This window comes from Pristiophorus japonicus, chromosome 14, assembly GCF_044704955.1.
Source record: "Pristiophorus japonicus isolate sPriJap1 chromosome 14, sPriJap1.hap1, whole genome shotgun sequence".
NCBI classification, from domain to species: domain Eukaryota; kingdom Metazoa; phylum Chordata; class Chondrichthyes; family Pristiophoridae; genus Pristiophorus; species Pristiophorus japonicus.
The window spans coordinates 182,121,880-182,141,201 of NC_091990.1; the positions used below are offsets into that span (position 1 = coordinate 182,121,880).

The window sequence follows — 19,322 nt, forward strand, 5'->3', positions numbered from 1 at the left end:
AACCTCCTTGTGGAAGCGCAGTGCCCTAAGGCAAGTGGCGTCGGACAAGTTGACATAAGACTGCTTCTCCCTGTAAGTGCGGGGGTTGCAACGTCTGGTCCTCCTCATCAGTCTGTCACGTCTTACATTGGGCACATCATACTGTCGAATGTACCTTCTGCCATCTCGAGTCTGCAGCATGTGACTGGTCATCAAGACAGGGGGAGAAATGACAGGCCCCATTCCAAGAGCTATCAGTATTACACCGATTGTTCCCAAACAATAAATGTCCCCAGTAAGAGACCTAAAGTAAATTCCAATCGTCCACAATATGAAAAGATGTTTGTTCAGATGTTCACATCACCTTAAAAGACCTCCAGAGTTCATTCGAACTCCCCCAAGTTGAAGCAGAGCAGCCTTTTAAATGATGCAACATGCGATTTAGAAAATGCTGTCCATACCGCTGTGATTAGTTAAGGTCAGTTCAACTTTTTCACAGCATTTTTTTTGGCGAGTGATATTGTCGGTGAGATGTATGCGAGGCGCTGAAAGTAACGCTGGGCGATTTTCTGGGTGTTGGTTTCGCCCATTCTGATCTTTCCATCCAAAAAAAGTTGGCGGGCGATATTATTTTTTATCGGCGTTACGTACATGCCAAAAGTAGCACTTTTCGGCAATAAGTGACCGAGAAATGATCATTAGTTTCCATTTTGTGGCTAAATGGGCGATATATGGGCATTACACCTCATTTCAGTGTTAAAATGGACATTAAGTAAATAATGGAAAATCTAGCCCATTGAGTTATGTTTCTCCATGGATACTGCTTGGCCTGCTGAGTATTTCCAGCTTTTTCCTGATATTGTTTTCCGATTTCCAACACCCAACAGATAACAATTCTGGAATCTGAGCCCAGTAACTCCCTACCTCCCACTGAGCAGTAATCTGGAACCTAAAGCTGAAAACAGAACAACCCCCTTTGCCCCAAGTAGCACAGATCAAACACGTAGAAGCAGGAAACTCTCCAAGCCCTTTCCTACTGAGTGGAATTGTCACACATAGACCAGTATGCCACCCCACCTCCTCTCCCCCCACCCTGTTTCACCACCTCTCCCTCTCTGCCATTCCCCCTCCCCTCTTTGCCATTTCCCCTCAACTCATCACACTTTCCTCCCTCCCCCTCCTCTTTCCTCTATTTCCCTCCCTTCCTCTTCGGCTGCCCACATCACACTCCCCCTCCCTCTTTCTCTCTCCATCTCTCTTCCTCCCCTTCACTCTCTCCTATCACCCTCCACTTCCTCCTATCACGATGTCCCGAATGTTGATGACTGTGGAAATTTTGTGTCGAATTGTTGTCTACACTCACAACAATAAATAAGCTGACTTCCATTACAATGTCTGGGTTAAAGCAAACTTATATTTCAAAGCTTTGAAACAATTAGCATTGATTGCCGGTATTTTGTATGGAACTGTCAATTTAATAATTCTAATTAAATTACTTGCTGACCTATAACTTTGAAAATTTTCCAATAATGCCTCAATAAATCTTATTTCTTTGCACCAAATTTTGATTAACCAGGTATTTGGGAACCAACCAGGTCTCAGCAGCCTGGAATAAAAACAGAAACTGCTGGAAATACACAGCAGGTCAGTCAATATCTGTAAAGAGAAAAGACAAGCAACGTTTCGGGTATGTATCCCTGATGAAGGATCGGCACCCAGAACGTTAATGTATTTTCTGTTTAAAGTTTCTGGACTGTTCTGATTTGAATTCAGATTCTGCAGGTTTTTTGGGGAGGAGGGGTTATTTCTCAGCTAATTGTATGTATATAATAAATTACTTGTACAAAGTAGGAAAATTGGAGTCTTAATTATACAAAATTCCAATCCTTCAGAAATGTTTAATTAGATTTACCATAATTTTAAGAAAACTATTCCATACATGTTTTGATGTATGCCTATACATACCCTTACAACGTTCAATCGCCATCATAACAAGCCATCTACCCAGTTGTTTATTTGTACACCACCAATTTGGCGACAATAGACAATCAGTTCAGGAAAAATTACCCTTTTCTATAGCCCTATTAGAGACTCTGGGAGGTGCTAATGGGGCGCAACGAGATTATCACCTGGAGGAAGGGGCCGACAGCACCTCCGGGGAAATTACCCAGTGATTTGTGGGGTGTTGTGTCGTTAGCGCCGCGCCCCACGATTTGCGCCCCGGATCATCGGCGTGTACACCCATCCCTCACCGCGGGCGGTGAGGATAGTGCCGGATGATGTCACCGCCAGCTTCGCGCGTCGGCCCTTAAAGGTTTGCGCCGTGAACCAGCATATTTTTCTGTTGGATGACTCTTCTGTCGGCCCGACAATGGCAGCCCTCGCCTCGACTTGTTATGGGCGCCGGGCTGTTGGCCCAGTCGAGCGCGTCCCTGGTGGCCCAGTGACAGCCACAAATGGGACTGTAGAGCGTGCAGCAGCAGCTAATTAAAGGGGGGGGGGGGTTGTTCTGCCACGTCAGCGCTATGCAGAGCATCCATGTAACGCTGACGTTGCCGGTGGGACGCTGGGCTCCAGAGCACGCGCTGGACTCCACCTCTGTCGAGGGGCGGAAGTGTCGAATTCTGCAGCAGGGTGGAACTTCCAGGCCAGGCGATAAATGTCCCAGCCCCGGAAGGTTACCGCCTCCAAACAGGGTGTGGGGCAATTCCTCCCCCAGAGTTTATCTGTTTAATGACACAGGCACACATGGGCTGACCTAATCAAATCTTGCAACACTTGTCCCTGCCCCTAATCTGAATAGGCTCCAGGCTCATGAAAATCATGTTCTGTCAGCTTGGCCTTTAGCGCAGTCAATTGTAGTGCTGCAAAATTGGGCAAAGAGGCAGCTCTTAAAGAACTGCAGCTTGCTGTTTAAAGGCAGGCTGTGGTATGGGGAAAGATGCTGAGTAATTGTTCAGAATGGCACAAAGGAGAAATATAGGCAACAATGTTCCTTTTGATGCTGCAGAGCTGGAGGTGCTGCAATCAATGGGGCACCAACGGAGAAGGGCCCTATTTGGGACTGAAGGAAAACCTTCCTTCAAAAACCAGTGCATCATTTCATTCAAATAATGCGAGCACCACGGACAGCATCATGGTTAACCTGGATATGGACTGCTGTGCAAACCTTTTCTGCTTATTTGTGGCCTTAAGGATGTTATGGGTGCCATCACAACAGTTGAGAAAATCCTTGCCACTGAGTCCAATGTTCTCTATCTATCTCTCTCTCTGTAATCTCTTTCAGCCTCACAACCCCACGAGATATCTGCGCTCCTCAAATTTTGCCCTCTTGAGCATCCCTGATTATAACTGCTCAACTATCGGTGGCCGTGCCTTCAGCTCTGGAACTCCCTCCCTAAACCCCTCTGCCTCTCTACCTCTCTTTCCTCCTTTAAGACACTCCTTAAAACCTACCTCTTTGACCAAGCTTTTGATCATCTGCCGGAATTTCTTCTTATGTGGCACGGTGTCAAATTTAAGTTTGGTCTTATAACACTGCTGTGAAACGCCTTGGGAAGTTTTACTACGTTAAATGCGCTATATAAACAAAAGTTGTTGTTGTTGTTGTTAAGCTGCGTGGCTGCCCTGCGTGCAGTATACTTAGGGTCCTGCGCAGCCGGTCAGCCGGCTTTTAAATAGAAAAAAAAGCGCATGCACGGAATTTTGAATGGGCCACACATTAAAGGGGACATGCAGCCCCCCAAAAATGACAGGGAACATTGCCTGAGCCCTGTTCAGCTGGTGCCCCCTTCCGCAGGGATAGTGAATTAGCTTCCCCTTGCAGGCAAAGCATTTGTCATTTGCTTGGTACGCAAATGCACTGCAGACTGCCTAAACTGGCGATTGTCATCTTGAAAGCAACACGGGAGAGTTTTTTCTCGGGGCAGGCGTGGAAGGATGTGAGTTTGAAATGCGATACGGGGATGTGTGTAGTGAGAGGTACAATGAAGTGGCCAGAGGTAGCCCTGTAGGTGATCAAGATCATGAACAGAGAGTCTGCAGGAGATGGTGGGGTTGAGGTGGTAAAATGTGTTTTTTTTAAATAAAATCAATTATTAACCAACTTTGGTGGGTCCATTCTACATATTTATCATATATATGCTGGCAAAAGGTTATTCTTGCTTTATATGTGGTTTGCTAATGCAACATTTGCTTTTGGTAAACAAAGACAACACCATAGGGTAGATCTTAAAGATCTTGTACATGGCAAGGTACCTGGCCCACTGCGAACACAGATCAGAAAACTGCAGCAAGAATTGCAAAATTTATACTCCTAGCTTCTCATTATAATATATACAAAAGTTTGATAATATTGTGGCCTGCCATGTTCTCTGTAATCACACTACACAATGGTCCACAATTCTGGCTCTTGAGTACTGTATTTATGAAACATATCAGCCCATCCCATTCACAATACAATGCATGGAGAAGTAGTGTTGTGAAAACAATACACAGTCACAGCTGGGTTTCTCCAGAACACCACATGGCATATAACATGCCCCCTTCCAACAGCTTAGTGGGCAGTGACCTATACAGAACAAATTTGATCCCTGCTCTATGTTGTCGCCTTTCTCAACCACAGCAACAATGGGAGCACTACAAATGTGTCTGGGAGAAGAAGAAACAGCAGCCAGGTTTCAAGCTCCCGCTGACTGTCCAGTGATTCTTGCTGGATGTGCACATGTGGACAATGGGTATAGGCAGAATCGGCTCGACTGGTCTTTACAGTCCCATAGCCTGCCAGCACCAATGAAGGCAATTTCCCAGGGGTTCTCCCAATCCACCGCCGTAACTCCAGGAGATCAGAGGAAACCCTGGATAGTCGCCGAATCAGGGTTCCTGTTGATCTTCCGTTGAAGTTATGGTAGCCGATCGGGAGAGCCCCCAAGGAAATTCCCAGCGACACTGTCCAGGCTCACATCTGAGGAATGGGAACTTCAGTGAGGTACCAGAGACTCACAGAGACTGTCTGTGGAACTGTACCCTGGTATGAATCTTTCCCTTCAAGAAATGAGTAAGGGGAGAAAATCAGAGAGATAATTAGAAGGGAAAGACACAAAGAATATCAGAAGAATTAAAAGTAAATTATTAAGAATAACATGAAGCCACACTTAAATTTATGAACTATATGTGTTCAATCATGTAGTTCAATTAGTAAATTGTGTCATAACTAATAATATGCTCAGCAAATAAATTTGTCATGTATCCACTGAAAATCATTGGATTGAGTAGAGTTCCTCCTTACCTTGGCTATGATGTGGCACAATTGGGCACCTTCTTGTGTCAGGCCAATAAGGCTACTGATGGCTGTCTCAATGTTGTGTATGTTGGTTGCTGAATCTAGCTGTCTCACCAGATCCTGTAAAACGAGACAACGTGATAATATCAGCCAATCCCTCCTGTGAATGTAATGTGTGATATTACACATATTCCAAGTGTAGAGTATATTTGATCTGTTTAATTGCTGTGATAACATTTAGAAAAGACCACGTTAAGCAAAATGACATCAATTTCTTGCAAGTAAAGAAATACATGGCAACGTTACAAATGTATTTGTAGTTGGCTGCAGTCTTATGTTTAAATTGAGAAAAGGCAAAACTTTCTAGGCACAAAATTCATGGAGCTGGTTTTTCTTATTTTGAAAAATGATCTTAGAAGGTTTTACTGTGCCTTCAATTTTCCCTTTTCCTCTTGCACTGGATACAGTTCCACCATCCTTTCGTACTTCACGCAAGTGGACATTCTTCATATGCCAGCCAAAACAATGATAACGATAGGCTATTTGTTCATGGTGGTTATCACGATCAAGCACATTGCTATCCTCAACCAACATCCATGCACTCTGGATAGGAATCAGGACCAGGAACCCAGCCTGTTTTTGTCCTTCCTAGCCCAAGGTTGCTAAAATCAATCTCAGCCTCATCAACTAGTTCCTAGTAGAGACTATCCAAACTCATTTCAAGTGAGACGCTTACAGCTGGAAGTGAGAGAAGGCATCAGTTTAGACTAGATTCAAACAAAGCAGTGAAATGATAGTGTACATTGCCATCATACCACTTAATGCCACTATGGCTCTTATTAAATTATTTTCTCCTCATATTGCTATTTGCAAGGTTATAGATCTAATTTGAATACTCTCCCTGTGCTGGTTGAGCCTTACACAGGGAGTGTTGAAGGAGTCCAGCAGAATATTGTAAGAATGCAGTTCTTACTGCATTGGGTGGCTGCTCAAAATTAATTAGATAAAAATTAAGGGAATTTAAAAACAATTCTGTGAACCTTCCCAGAGGCTGTAGAGCAAAGGACTGGCATCGGAAGAGCTGGCACAGCGCCTATCCTGTGCCGACATCCAACGTGCGGCCAATGCCATCAAGTCGCTAAAAACAGCGCTGGGCCCCGACTCCACTAGGTGCGTCGAGGAGGCTCAAGCACGTGGGGCAATCCCGTCCGAACTGACCCCCCGTCCGGACGGAATTCCTCATTGGCATCAAGCCACAAAACCTCCCTCGGGATCCGGCACCTCACAACTTGAGCCTCCTCTGGGAAATCCCCTCCGTGCCTTTCAGTTCTGCGTGGAGGGGATTCCTGTACGGGCTGCTCTTGTACACTCTCCACTTTGCCACCCTCGTCTGCCTTCTGGACATGTCATGGCGCACCATCTTGGTCCCCAATGGAATGCTCTCTATGTGAGAGTGCTCCCTTTATTTATTGGGGACTTGGCCTGGAGGGTGTTGCATGGAGCAGTCCCATGCAATCGTTTTTTAAGTCGGTTCATGGACTCCCAGGCCACGTGTAATTTCTGTGGTCTGGAAGAGTCCGTGTTCCATGTTTATGTGCAGTGTGTCAGGTTGCAGCCCCTGTTCCAATATTTGAAGGGGTTGCTCCTCAAATTCTGGTTGCACTTCAGTCCCACGCTCCTGATCTTTGGACATGAGGGTAGGTCGAAAGACCTCCTTGCGGACCTGCTCCTGGGCATGGCCAAGGTGGCCATTAACCAGTCCAGGCAGTGGGCGGTCGAGGGAGTCGTTCAGCCCAACTGCCGGCCTCTCTTCCGTGGTTATGTTCAAACCAGGGTGTCCCTGGAGGTGGAGCACACGGTGTCCACCGGTACGCTCGCGGCCTTCCGCGAGAGGTGGGCGCCGGAGGGACTGGAGTGCATCATCGACCCCGGCAAACAAATTCTAATTTGATTTAAGGTTATCGTTAAAGTTGTTAATTTGTGGGTTCTAGTGTCCTTGCAAAAAGGGGGCATTTGATTTACGATTCAACTAAAATAGTTGGAGGGCAAAGAAACTAATTTCGTGTCAAAATCAAAGCAACCCACTGCGCCCCCTCCCCCCCCAAATTTTCTGCATGAAAAGTAGGGTATGAACATATGTTGCACTTGTTGGAGATGAAGGTGGAGGCAGCATGGGAGAGAAGATTAAGGAGGCAGTTGATTGTGGTGTGAAGAAGTTGGAGTAACCTTTACTCTCCAGGAATACTCTAGACTAGTGGCTAGTTTTGGAAGAGGAAAATGTGGCCTGTAAAAGTTGATGTGCTCCAGCCAGATTTAGCAAAGGATGATTACATGAGGGATACAAGGAAGTGGTCGATGATGGTCTTGTCAGTTCTCAAGATCACAGGAGTAAATAAACCACTGGAGATTGGGAGATTGAAGGGGTTTCCAAGAATTGGGATAGGAGAATTAATGTGGAGGGAGAGATACTTAATAAATGTTATAGAAATGCTCTAACATTTAACACAGTGAATTCACAACACAATTATAAACAGAATGGTCAACACTTCTCTTTGAGACAAGTTTCTCAGCTTTCGCTTATGAGGTGGAATGTACCTCACCCGATGATTTAATTGTGGTAAGTTATTACAGGAAGACAGATGAGTACGTTTATTTATTGTACAACTCAAAAATGACATTACCCGAAAAATATCTCAGAAAAACTTGGATATGGTGCTGAATAGTCTATCTGATTATCCTGTGAAACATTTGCCTTTATCCAAAGTCTAGCTGCATTATATGAAATTGAATGCATGCTGACTGGCTGCTAAAAGACTGTAAATCAAAGTGGTAGAATACATGCTTATCACACTGAATTTAAAGCAATGATAGATTTGTATTATGCCTGATAAATTGATTACTCAAATGTCAGAAACAAAGAGGTTTTATCTATTGAATTTGTTCTGTCTGGTTCACTAAAACCTTTTGGTCTCAGCTCAGGTATCAAGTATATATTAGAAATAACTACAATCTGAAAATACGTAGATCCAATCTTTACCAAGTCTGGGAGAAGATGCAGATGCCAAATAAGTGGGGAAAAAACACTTAGAGCAATTGTTCAGTATAAGAACATAAGAAATAGGAACAGGAGTGGGCCCCTCGAGCCTGGCTGATCTGATCATGAATACAGCTCCACCTCCCCGCCCACTCCCCATAATCCCTTATCTCCTTATCATTTAAGAAACTGTCTATTTCTGTCTTAAATTTATTCAATGTCCCAGCTTCCACAGCTCTCTGAGGCAGTAAATTCCACAGATTTACAACCCTCTGAGAGAAGAAATTTCTCCTCATCTCAGTTTTAAATGGGTGGTCTCTTATTCTAAGATCATGCCCTCTAGCTCTAGTCTTTCCCATCCTGCATCCACCTTGTCAAACCCCCTCATAATCTTATGCGTTTCGATAAGATCACCTCTCATTCTTCTGAATTCCAATGAGTAGAGGCCCAACCGACTCAACCTTTCCTCATATCCGGTCTACCTTGTAAACCTTCTCTGAACTGCCTCCAAAGCAAGTATACCCTTTCGTAAATATGGAAACCAAAACTGCACGCAGTATTCCAGGTGTGGCCTCACCAATACCCTGTACAGCTGTAGCAAGACTTCCCTGTTTTTATACTCCATCCCCTTTGCAATAAAGGCCAAGATTCCATTGGCCTTCCTGATCACTTGCTGTACCTGCATACTATCCTTTTGTGTTTCATGCACAAGTACCCCCAGGTCCCGCTGTACTGCAGCACTTTACAATCTTTCTCCATTTAAATAATAACTTGCTCTTTGATTTTTTTCTGCCAAAGTGCATAACCTCACACTTTCCAACATTATACTCCATCTGCATAATTTTTGTCCACTCACTTAGCCTGTCTATGTCCTTTTGCAGATTTTTTGTGTCCTCCTCACACATTGCCCTTTCTCCCATCTTTGTATCATCAGCAAACTTGGCTACGTTACACTCAGTTCCTTCTTCCAAGTCGTTAATATAGATTGTAAATAGTTGGGGTCCCAGCACTGATCCCTGCGGCACCCCACTGGTTACTGGTTGCCAACCAGAGAATGAACCATTTATCCCGACTCTCTGTTTTCTGTTAGTTAGCCAATCCTCTATCCATGCCAATATATTACCCCCAACCCCGTGAACTTTTATCTTGTGCCTTTTATGCCATACATATAGCAGAATAAGAATGAAAAATATTTGCTAACTGTAAAACATATTTGTAAACACATTGCTCAGCTAATTTTGAAAATCTTGAAGTCATTGGTGTAACAGAAGAGAAAATACATTGGCCTGTAAATCCCAGCCTCGCCGGGTCTGTACCAAGTACGCATGGACCTGGTGAGGCCTCACTAAAGCAATGAGAGTGCGCCGAAAACCAGCTGTTCCAATCTGTCCAGATTTCTCTTGACAGATCCTCCGCATCCCCGGGAGAAGGACATCTGTGCGGTAGAGATTGAGCTATTTGCCCAACTCATGCCCAGTGAATGTCCTTCAAACTTTTACACCTGGTAAAAGCAGGCGCATAGCTTACTTTTACCAACGTAAAAGTTTTTAAATATATAATAAAATTTAAATACACATTTTTATATTAAAAACCCAGTCCACAAAGGTTAAGTTTATTTTAAACCCTATTAAAACACATTTTTAAAAAATCCCCCAAATATTTTCTTTTTCTAAAACATTAAATTACTTTAATTTCAATTAATTTTAAATGTGTGTGGTATTTTTTAAATTTATTATGTTGTGTTTGGGTGTTTTGGATGTTTCAGGGGTTATTCTCATTGAAAGTAATGGGAACTCGTAAAGTTGCAGTGATTAGTGGTTCAGGCCCACGTGACTCCAGCTTCTCCATCCGTATCTACAAGACATGGGCGCGCTACGAAGCACATGGAATGAAACATAGAAACATAGAAAATAGGTGCAGGAATAGGCCATTCAGCCCTTCGAGCCTGCCCCACCATTCAAAAGATCATGGCTGAACATGCAACTTCAGTACCCCAATTCCTGCTTTCTCTCCGTACCCCTTGATCCCTTTTAGCCGTAAGGGCCACATCTATCTCCCTTTTGAATATATCTAACGAACTGGCCTCAACAACTTTCTGTGGTAGAGAATTCCACAAGTTCATAATGTTCTGAATGAAGAAGTTTCTCCTCATCTCGGTCCTAAATGGCTGACCCCTTATCCTTACACTGTGACCCTTGGTTCTGGACTTCCCCAATATCGGGAACGTTCTTCCTGCATCTAACCTGTCCAATCCCGTCAGATTTGTATATGTTTCTATGAGATTCCCTCTCATTCTTCTAAATTTTTCCAGTGAATATAAGCCTAGTCGATCCAGTCTTTCTTCACATGTCAGTCCTGCCATCCCTGGAATCAGTCTGGTGAACCTTCGCTGCACTCCCTCAATAGCAAGACTGTCCTTCCTCAGATTAGGAGACCAAAGCTGCACACAATATTCCAGGTGAGGCCTCACCAAGGCCCTGTACAACTGCAGTAAGACCTCCCTGCTCCTATACTCAAATCCCCTCGCTATGAAGGCCAACATGCCATTTGCCTTCTTCACCGCCTGCTGTACCTGCATGCCAACTTTCAATGACTGATGAACCATCCGACCGGAATCCAAGACACCTCTGGGACCACCAGGCACGTAGAGGAATTTCGGGTCAGAGGCGATCGTCCGACGGAAGTCTCCGACTGGAATGTCAGGGCCATTATAGTTACAAAGGAGCTTTCTTAGTTGTTACAAAAGTTGTTACAAAAACTACTTCTCAATTTCCCTGTGAGCAGTTTCGTTATAGAAATGACAATTATTTTAAACTATTTTTACCAATACATTGCATCTTGCATTCTGTCTCATACGAAAAGGTTACATTTATCAAAAAAGGAAATACTCTTGGTACATTAAAAACCTTCAAGTGGCTAACACCATCAGGAAATGGAAACCCAAAACCATTTCCAGAGGGCATCTGAAAAGGCAGCAACATTGCATGCCATGCTTCACCTTCCTCTCACTTGCTGTCATTGAATAACACATTTCATTTGAAGTGGCAGACAGGAATCAGGTTTTTTTGACAAGCAGTGTAGTCTGATCTACTAAAAAAATATATGGGCCAGAATTTGCGGTCCGTATGACGGTCAACTCTACGCCGTCATACTGCCTTTGAAATTGACCACAAGTTTGGGGTTTCTGCTGCGCTAAATCCTGAACTTGCAATCTGTCAAGTTCCAACTAGGCAGATCATCGGCGGCGATGGTCAAATCCTCATTGCTGGCGCAGAGTTGGACGAATTTCTCACCAACTGGGCAGCAGTTACGCAGGAAAATCTTTACAGCTGGTGTAAAGAGGCGCAGGAGCTTGTTTGCACAGCGTAATAGGAGGGGGATATGCAATATTAGGTGAAGCATCAAAACAGCAGCTTGAAATATGGTTTTCAGTGTGCGATGAATGGGTTTAAAACTTATCAAACCTAAAAGCAAGATTAAATATAAATAACTGTCCTTACGGGAACAGCGCGTGCTAATGGCATTTTTTCAAAAGGCAGGAGGATCGAAATTCAGTTTGAGGGCGCGCAAGTCCCACCCGGCCACAACATTCCGGTTACCGCCCCTCATAGGAATTGGAGCGTAATGTCGTGCACTCCACTTCCTTTTGGGGCAGGATCGGGGAAGCTATGCGGGCTACATGGCTCCCCCACGACGGTTCGCGACCCGCGAGGTTGGTGCGGGTTAGGCTCTCACTTGTTGGAGATGGTCATTGTCTGGCAATTGCATGGCGCGAATGTTACTTGCCACTTATCAGCCCAAGCCTGAATTTTGTCCAGGTCTTGCTGCACGCGGGCATCGACTGCTTCATTATCTGAGGAGTTGCGAATCACTGTGCTATCATCAGCGAACATCCCCACTTCTGACCTTATGATGGAGGGAAAGTCATTGATGAAGCAGCTGAAGATGGTTGGGCCTAGGACACTGCCCTGAGGAACTCCTGCAGCGATGTCCTGGGGCTGAGATGATTGACCTCCAACAACGGCAGCCATCTTCATTTGTGCAACTTTGCTTAAATAGAATGACGGATTCCAAAGTTCTAAGTACGTGTCGCCATTTAGAGATAAAAAAATATCTTGCATGGCCTAAATATTGGCTGTCGACCCACATTTCCACATGAAATTCTGCACCGACTGCCTGACATGCAAGGTTGCTCCAGGAACAGGAGGTCAGCAGAAAAGTCTTCTCAAATTCATAGCCCATAAATGAATGGGCATTAGAGATTTTGGTTTCCTGATTGGCGCACAGCTCCACATGATGCCAGGTATCTTACGCAGACGGTGAGTTTTTGAAGAGGGCCTCGCATCAAGTAAGTGCGGATTTCGTTCAGAGATTGGCAGCATACACCTTAGCTACTCCACCGACTGCAATCTCCGGGCCATAGTTTAATAGATTCTTATCTCTACTTGTAGGAGCAAAATAAACAATTTTTGCCATGCTCCTAACCAACAGTTCAACCCTTGGTTCACTTCTTCCTTTCTTTTTCAATGCGGTCCTGAGCAGTGTGGCTCTGATTTTCTTAAAAGCACCGAGAATGATAGAGATTTCCCTTTGCAGCCACATAATTGCAGAATGACCCCATGGGAATGATCTTATCTGTGGCATATGCAAGCACTCTAATAATGATTCCACGAAGTAAGGGTATTGTACTTGAACTGTAGTAACCTTAGTCCGTTTATTGCAGTTCCTAGAGTAAGGACACCAAGAGGTGAGCTCCCTTTTAGACTGGGTTACCTGCAGTGTGCAGGTGACCCTTAGGTCTCCACCAGTAGCACCCTCTGGTGGTACCGGTATGGTGTATACAGTGTCAAGATACATTCAGAGGTCTAGTATTACAGTACATACATTGTACATACACAACATTGTCAATTTTATTTTTGGAGAGGCCTGCTCGTGCTCCTGGGTCAGAAGCGATGAGGCTCAATATGGAGTACTTGCCTAAAGATCTAATTATTTATTTGGGCTTTGTTATGGTCCAAACAAGTCCCTCTGCATTATTTAAAATTATTAAGCCACTTTTCTTTCTTCCTGCTGCGCCTGGATCACTTCCGTGTCCCTCCCCTGAATGCCTCCCTCCTCAGTTCGACTGCATTCTCAGCCATGGAGTGCTGCCAGTCATTTCACTGACGTTGAGAACTTCCCCTTCAGGGAAGTAGGTGCATCCCCTTCAAAATGACCTACATTGGGGCTTTAAAATAAAACCATATAACCTGGTATATAAAGAAACCCACATTAAGATGACCCACCTATCCCCAAAATGCCACCCAATATAAGAACAGAAGACCAGGGTCGGTGTTACAGAGGTCCTATGGGACAAAATGCTCACCTTTATAAAACTGGCATTCACAAATATGTTTTTCTCTTTTCTTTCCCAAGCTGAATTCCTATGAGCTGTTGCTCTACTCCTCTAACACTGTGATATTTAAATGGAAACTCTCTCTTGCAACTTCAGTCCAGACCTCCATGCTCAACTTTATTTGTCTTTTGAGTGTATCTATCCCTATTGGCTGCCTCCGGACTAAAGTCTGACATTGAGAGGAAAACTTACCCTTGAAATATTACAGCACTAGAGAAACAGAGCAACAGTTGATTGGAATGCACTGGTATAATGCTCCTGTTGGGTCCATGGTCTTTGGAGAAGCTGCTTTACTAGGAGGGAAACCACCAGAGGCTTTGACTTGAATGTACAATGGGCACTTGTACTTTTAGATCCAAACAGGAAAATGCATTTCTGGTCTTATATGCAAGTATATATGGTATACATAGGGCAGATTTTGTGTGCTCTCTCACAGCTGTCAGGGACACACTTACAGCTGCTGCATATTGGAAATTTATTTGTGCATTGCCCGATCGATAATTTCAATTGATTTTCCAATTTTCATTGGGTATACGTGAGCCCTGTCCCCCAGCATTGGACCTCACAAAATTTACCCCATTAACCTTTTGCCATGCTCGGAGCAAAACATTTAGCTTGCTACAGCAGTTCAGGCAGTAAACCAATGAATGACTTTGAAGTGCAGTGACTTGTTGTGTAATCGATTGTGGCAGCCATTTTGTGATCGCACAAATGAGCAGTAACCTTATTTGTGGTGGTACAGGCTGAGCGAGAAATATTGGTCATGACACCAAAAGAAATGCAGGCTCTTTGATTACTGCTATAAGAACTTTTGTATCCACCTGAACAGACAGGTGGGGCATTCATTTAAGATCTCATTCGAAGGACAAAGTCTGCATTAATACAGCACTCCCTTAGCACTGAACTGGAGATTGTCCACCAAGGTGATGTGCTCAGGTCCTGGAATGGGGCCTGAACCTAGAATCCTTTGACTCTGCCGCAAGAGTAGTACCAACTGAGCCAAAGCTGATGCGACTGGGGTAATTCCACAATCTTGCACTCCCAGGAGGCAGTGCACGTTGGAGATAAGGTTGCAACATTGTGGCACCAATTCTATGACCCGTGATCCCTGTGAACAGAGCTTCCCACTGGGATCACAGAACTACCACTTACAATATGTTCTGTATTATATAGCTGCATTTCTAGTTCTAAAGATGATATTTAGGATAAGTAGTTGTCAACCAAAACCCTGCAGTCACCAAGGCAACAAAAGACAAGCAATTTATAAGGAAAAACATATAGCTGTGTGTATACACAATGTATATAAATGTAACGTAACAGAGTCCGACTTGTCATTCCCTTCTAAGACAGACAGGTCTGTCCTGCTGCTGAACATCCTAGCCTGCTTGTGACACCGAGCATCAAATCCTACACTTTTTTCTGCTCCACAACACAAATCAAACTGGTCTGCACAAGATTCAATGAATACAATGCTCCAGTGAGTCTGTAACCTCTTATTTGTAAATACATAGAGTATATAGGGACAACTTTGTAACAATTCCTAGAAATCCCAAAATATAGTTCAATAAATGCAAGAAATAAAAGCCAACAAGCCTCTGTCTATGTACTAATGTTGGAGCAATTCCAAGGGGTAACAGCACAAAGAGCCCTTAGAGACATTTTACAAAGCTTCAGTGAATGTTGTCTATCACTCTGCATTCTGCAGCACTCTGTACGAAGGCTCTTTGTCCCTTTACACCAATTTTAGCTAATCTTCTAAACTAGGAAATCGTAAAGTGCCTCATAAATCGAGCATAGCTATTTGCCTAGACATTAAAACGGGTGAGATTAATTAACTCCATATATAACTATATGAAACAAAGAGGAAAAATCTATTGAATTCAAAATGAAGAACAATTATTAAAGGGGATTACAAATCTTGACAACTTTATAACAACTAAACATTACCACAAAATAATTGATTACCGCAAACTAATTCTTTTTCAGATAAATCACTACTCACTGAAGCTTGCTTCTCACAAATAAATGAATTCTTAGTCCTGCAGAGATTAAGCTGCTGCAGGTGTCAAAAGTTCAATAATTCCTACTGGTGAATATAGACGTACAAATGAATGGAAGAGAATTTCTTTCAGATGCAACTAACTGAAGAAGAGGTGTGATTTTTTTTACTTGTTACATGCCATCTCCTATTCCTGGTTATGGTTAACTGACATTCTTGTTAGCAAGTATATTATTTCTTCTTTTTCAATAGAGTTAGAATCATTACTGCACAGAAGGAGGCCGTTCAGCCCATCGTGTCTGTGCCGGCCAAAAAACAGCTATCCAGCCGAAGCCCACTTTCCAGCTCTCGGTCTGCAGCTCTGGAGGTTACGGCACTTCAAGTGCATAATCGAAGTACTTTTTAAATGTGGTGAGGGTTTCTGCCTCTACCACCCTTTCAGGCCGTGAGTTCCAGACTCCCACCACCCTCTGGGTGAAAAAATGTCTCTTCATCTCCCCTTTAATCCTTCTACCAATTACTTAAAATCCATGCTCCCTGGTTATTGACCTCTCCATTAAGGGAAATAGGTCCTACCTATCTACTCTATCTAAGCCCCTCATAATTTTATATAGCTCAATCAAGTCTCCCCTCAGCCAGCTCTGTTCCAAAGAAAATGACCCCAGCCTATCCAATCTTTCCTCATAACTAAAATTGTCCAGTACTGGCAACATCCTCGTGAAAGATGTAATCCGCTCTAGTTACATCTTTCCTGTAATGTTCATCTGGACCAACAAACTAATAGAGGACAAAAGCAAAATACTGTGGATGCTAGAAATCTGAAATAAAAGCAGAAAATGCTGGAAATACGCAGCAGGTCAGGCAGCACCTGTGAAGAGAGAAACAGAGTTAACGTTTCAGGCCAACGATATTTTGTCAGAACCGGAAAAGTTTGGAGATGTAACAGATTTTACACACGTACAGAGGCAGGGAAAAGGGGAAGGGAGGAAAGAACAAAAGGGAAGGTCTGTGATAGGGTGAAAGGCAGGAGAGATTAAATAACAAAAGGGATGATGGTACTAGGCAAAAGAGGGTGGTACTGGAACATGTAAAGACACAAAAGGTGGGTCTAGAGGAGGTGTAAATGGCAACAGCAGAATTATTACCAACAGCTGCCGTCTGAAAAAATGGGAGCAGTGGTTATGATCTATGGTGTTTCTGCCTGGTGAGACTAATAGAGGAATTCCTCTTGATCACTCGGTCATAAGCCTTTCAAACACATCCAAGCCTATTTTTCAATTGGCCTTAATTTCATATAATTGGATGAGGTCAAATGAAAGTTGAATGCCCTAGAACTGATGAAGCAAGGCATCAGTGTGAGACATAAGCCTCAACTTTAACCTGGAACAGCAATCAATCAAGTGGGGCGAAGGCCAGTACCAAACCCCTCCGACCTAGCGAGGAGCAGCAACTGGGCGGCAGGCAGGAGCATAACTTCTGGTCGTTGGAGACTTTCAGCTTGGACCGAAGGAATGGTCTGGGGCACTCGGGTACGTTGTAAGGAGTTCTCCTGATTGGGAAAGGAGGGAGCCCAGGGCAGAGGATATCGAACTATTCCTTGTGAGGCCCAGGAGAGCGATCCTGCTCTCCCCAACCCCACAAGGAAAGATTTTTTTAAAACTTACCATTTCTGCTTCCGCTAGCTTCACCAAGCAGGAAATCCACAATGGTTTCCCCACTCACGTCATTGATTGAAATAGCAGCCAGCCCCCCAGTGAAGTCATCAAAGCATGTTAAAGGAAAGGAACAGCCGATTTCAGGCAGGTGTCCTTGACATCTTCTTTGAAGATAAATTTAAAATAGAAGAGTTTGGGAACAGAGATGCTGGCAGATAAGTCTTCCTGCCCGTCCCATCCCCCCGCCCCAGTTTCAGCCAGCCAGGAAAGGTTAAAATCTCTTGGATTGTGGTTCTGCAGACAAAATGCCAAAACTTACTCCAGATTCTACCCTGATCTTGCTAATGGGAACTTAGAATCAAAGAATGATACGGCGCACAAGGAGACCATTCAGCCCATTGTGCCTGTGCTAGCTCTTTGGAAGAAGTAGCTAACTTAGTCTCATTCCCGTGCTGTTTTGCCACAGCCCTACAAATATTTTCTCTTCAAGTATTTTTCCAATTCGCTTTTCAAAGTTACTATTGAATCTGTTTCCATCACCCTTTCAGGCAGTGCATTGCAGATCCCAACAACTTGCTGTGTAAACAGTTATTTCCTCATGTCACCTCGAGTTCGTTTACCAATCACCTTAAATCTGTATTCTCTGGCTACGACCCGTCTGCCACTGGTAACAGTTTCTTCTTACTTACTCTATAAAAACTGTACATGATTTTGAACACCTCTATCAAATCTCATCTTAACCTTCTCTACTCCAAGGAGAACAACCATAGCGTCTCCAGTCTCTCCACATTGAAGTCCTACATCTCTGGTACCATTCTAGTAAATCTCCTCTGCACACTCTCCGAGGCCTTGACATCCTTCCCAAAGTGTGGTGCCCAGAATTGAACACAATACTCCAGCTGAGGCCGAACCGGTGTTTTATAAAGGTTTAGCATAACTTCCTTGTTTTTGTACACTATGCCTCTATTAATAAAGATAATGGGATGGATGTTCCGGTCCTGTCCACCTCTGTTTTTGCCCTGGAGGGACAGCAACGGCGACGGTGAGCTCTTCCGGGCAGATGACGACGCTTCAAGTGCCCCGCTGGGATTTTCAGAGCCGGTCTCGGAGGGACGTGGAGCATTACTGGCCGGAAGAGACGAGCCAGTGTGCAATGCTCCTGGTTGCGACACTGGCTCGATATTTGAGTCCCGCCCGACCCGGAGCGCGAGGAACACGCCCTGTTGAGACCGCCTGCGAAAACAGTGAGGTAAGTAATGTCCACCTCAGGAAAGTGTGATTGTTTTACTTGTTGCGATTTATGTTGTGGTGGCGTGGGCTATGTATCGGGAATGTTTTTGGTGGGTTTCTTTTCAGATTATTTCTCCGTAGGCCTCTCTCAGAGCGCTCCCAGGCCATCTGTTCAGCTCGGGATTTTCGCATGCTCAGCCGGCCTAGTGCCCTAAGAGAGGTGTGTAATGCCTCCCTTAGCATTCCGTCCCACACTCAAGGCCCAGCTGCCCAATTTTGCTGACTGAAGCGCAATCTATTCCCGGGCGCAAACTTTACTGCCCCGCCACCATTACCGCCCCGAAATGAGCAAAGCTGAAAATCCATCCCAAGGATATGCTTCTTTAACAGTCTCCTCAACTTGCCCTGCCATCTTCAAAGGTTTGTGTACATCCACCCCAAGGTTTCTGTTTCTACACCCATCTGAAATTGTATCATTTCATTTATATTACCTTTTCTCATTCTTCCTACCAAAATGTACCACTTTACTTCTCTAAATTTCTTCTGCCACATGTCCGCCCATTTCACCAGTTTATCGATGGCCTCCTCAGGTCTGTTACTATTCTCTTCATTGCTTACTACATTTGCAAGTTTTGTGTCATCTGCAAACTTTGAAATTATGTCCTGTATACCCAAGTCCAGGTCATTAATATATCTTTTTCTTCGGTAGTCCCTGGGATGACTTGCTTCCACACTAATACGAGTTTTCA

The 19,322-nt window shown here is 44.1% G+C and overlaps 1 protein-coding gene across 1 annotated transcript in view; it reads right to left on the minus strand.

Moving 5' to 3' along the window:
• The window catches only part of LOC139279559 (protein inscuteable homolog), a 321,510-nt gene that overhangs the window by 254,394 nt on the left and 47,794 nt on the right, over positions 1 to 19,322 (minus strand). Inside the window, exon 4 of the mRNA XM_070898683.1 lies at positions 5,267 to 5,380. Within this exon, the coding sequence (XP_070754784.1) occupies positions 5,267 to 5,380 (114 nt within the window). The remainder of the gene's footprint in view (positions 1 to 5,266; positions 5,381 to 19,322) is intronic.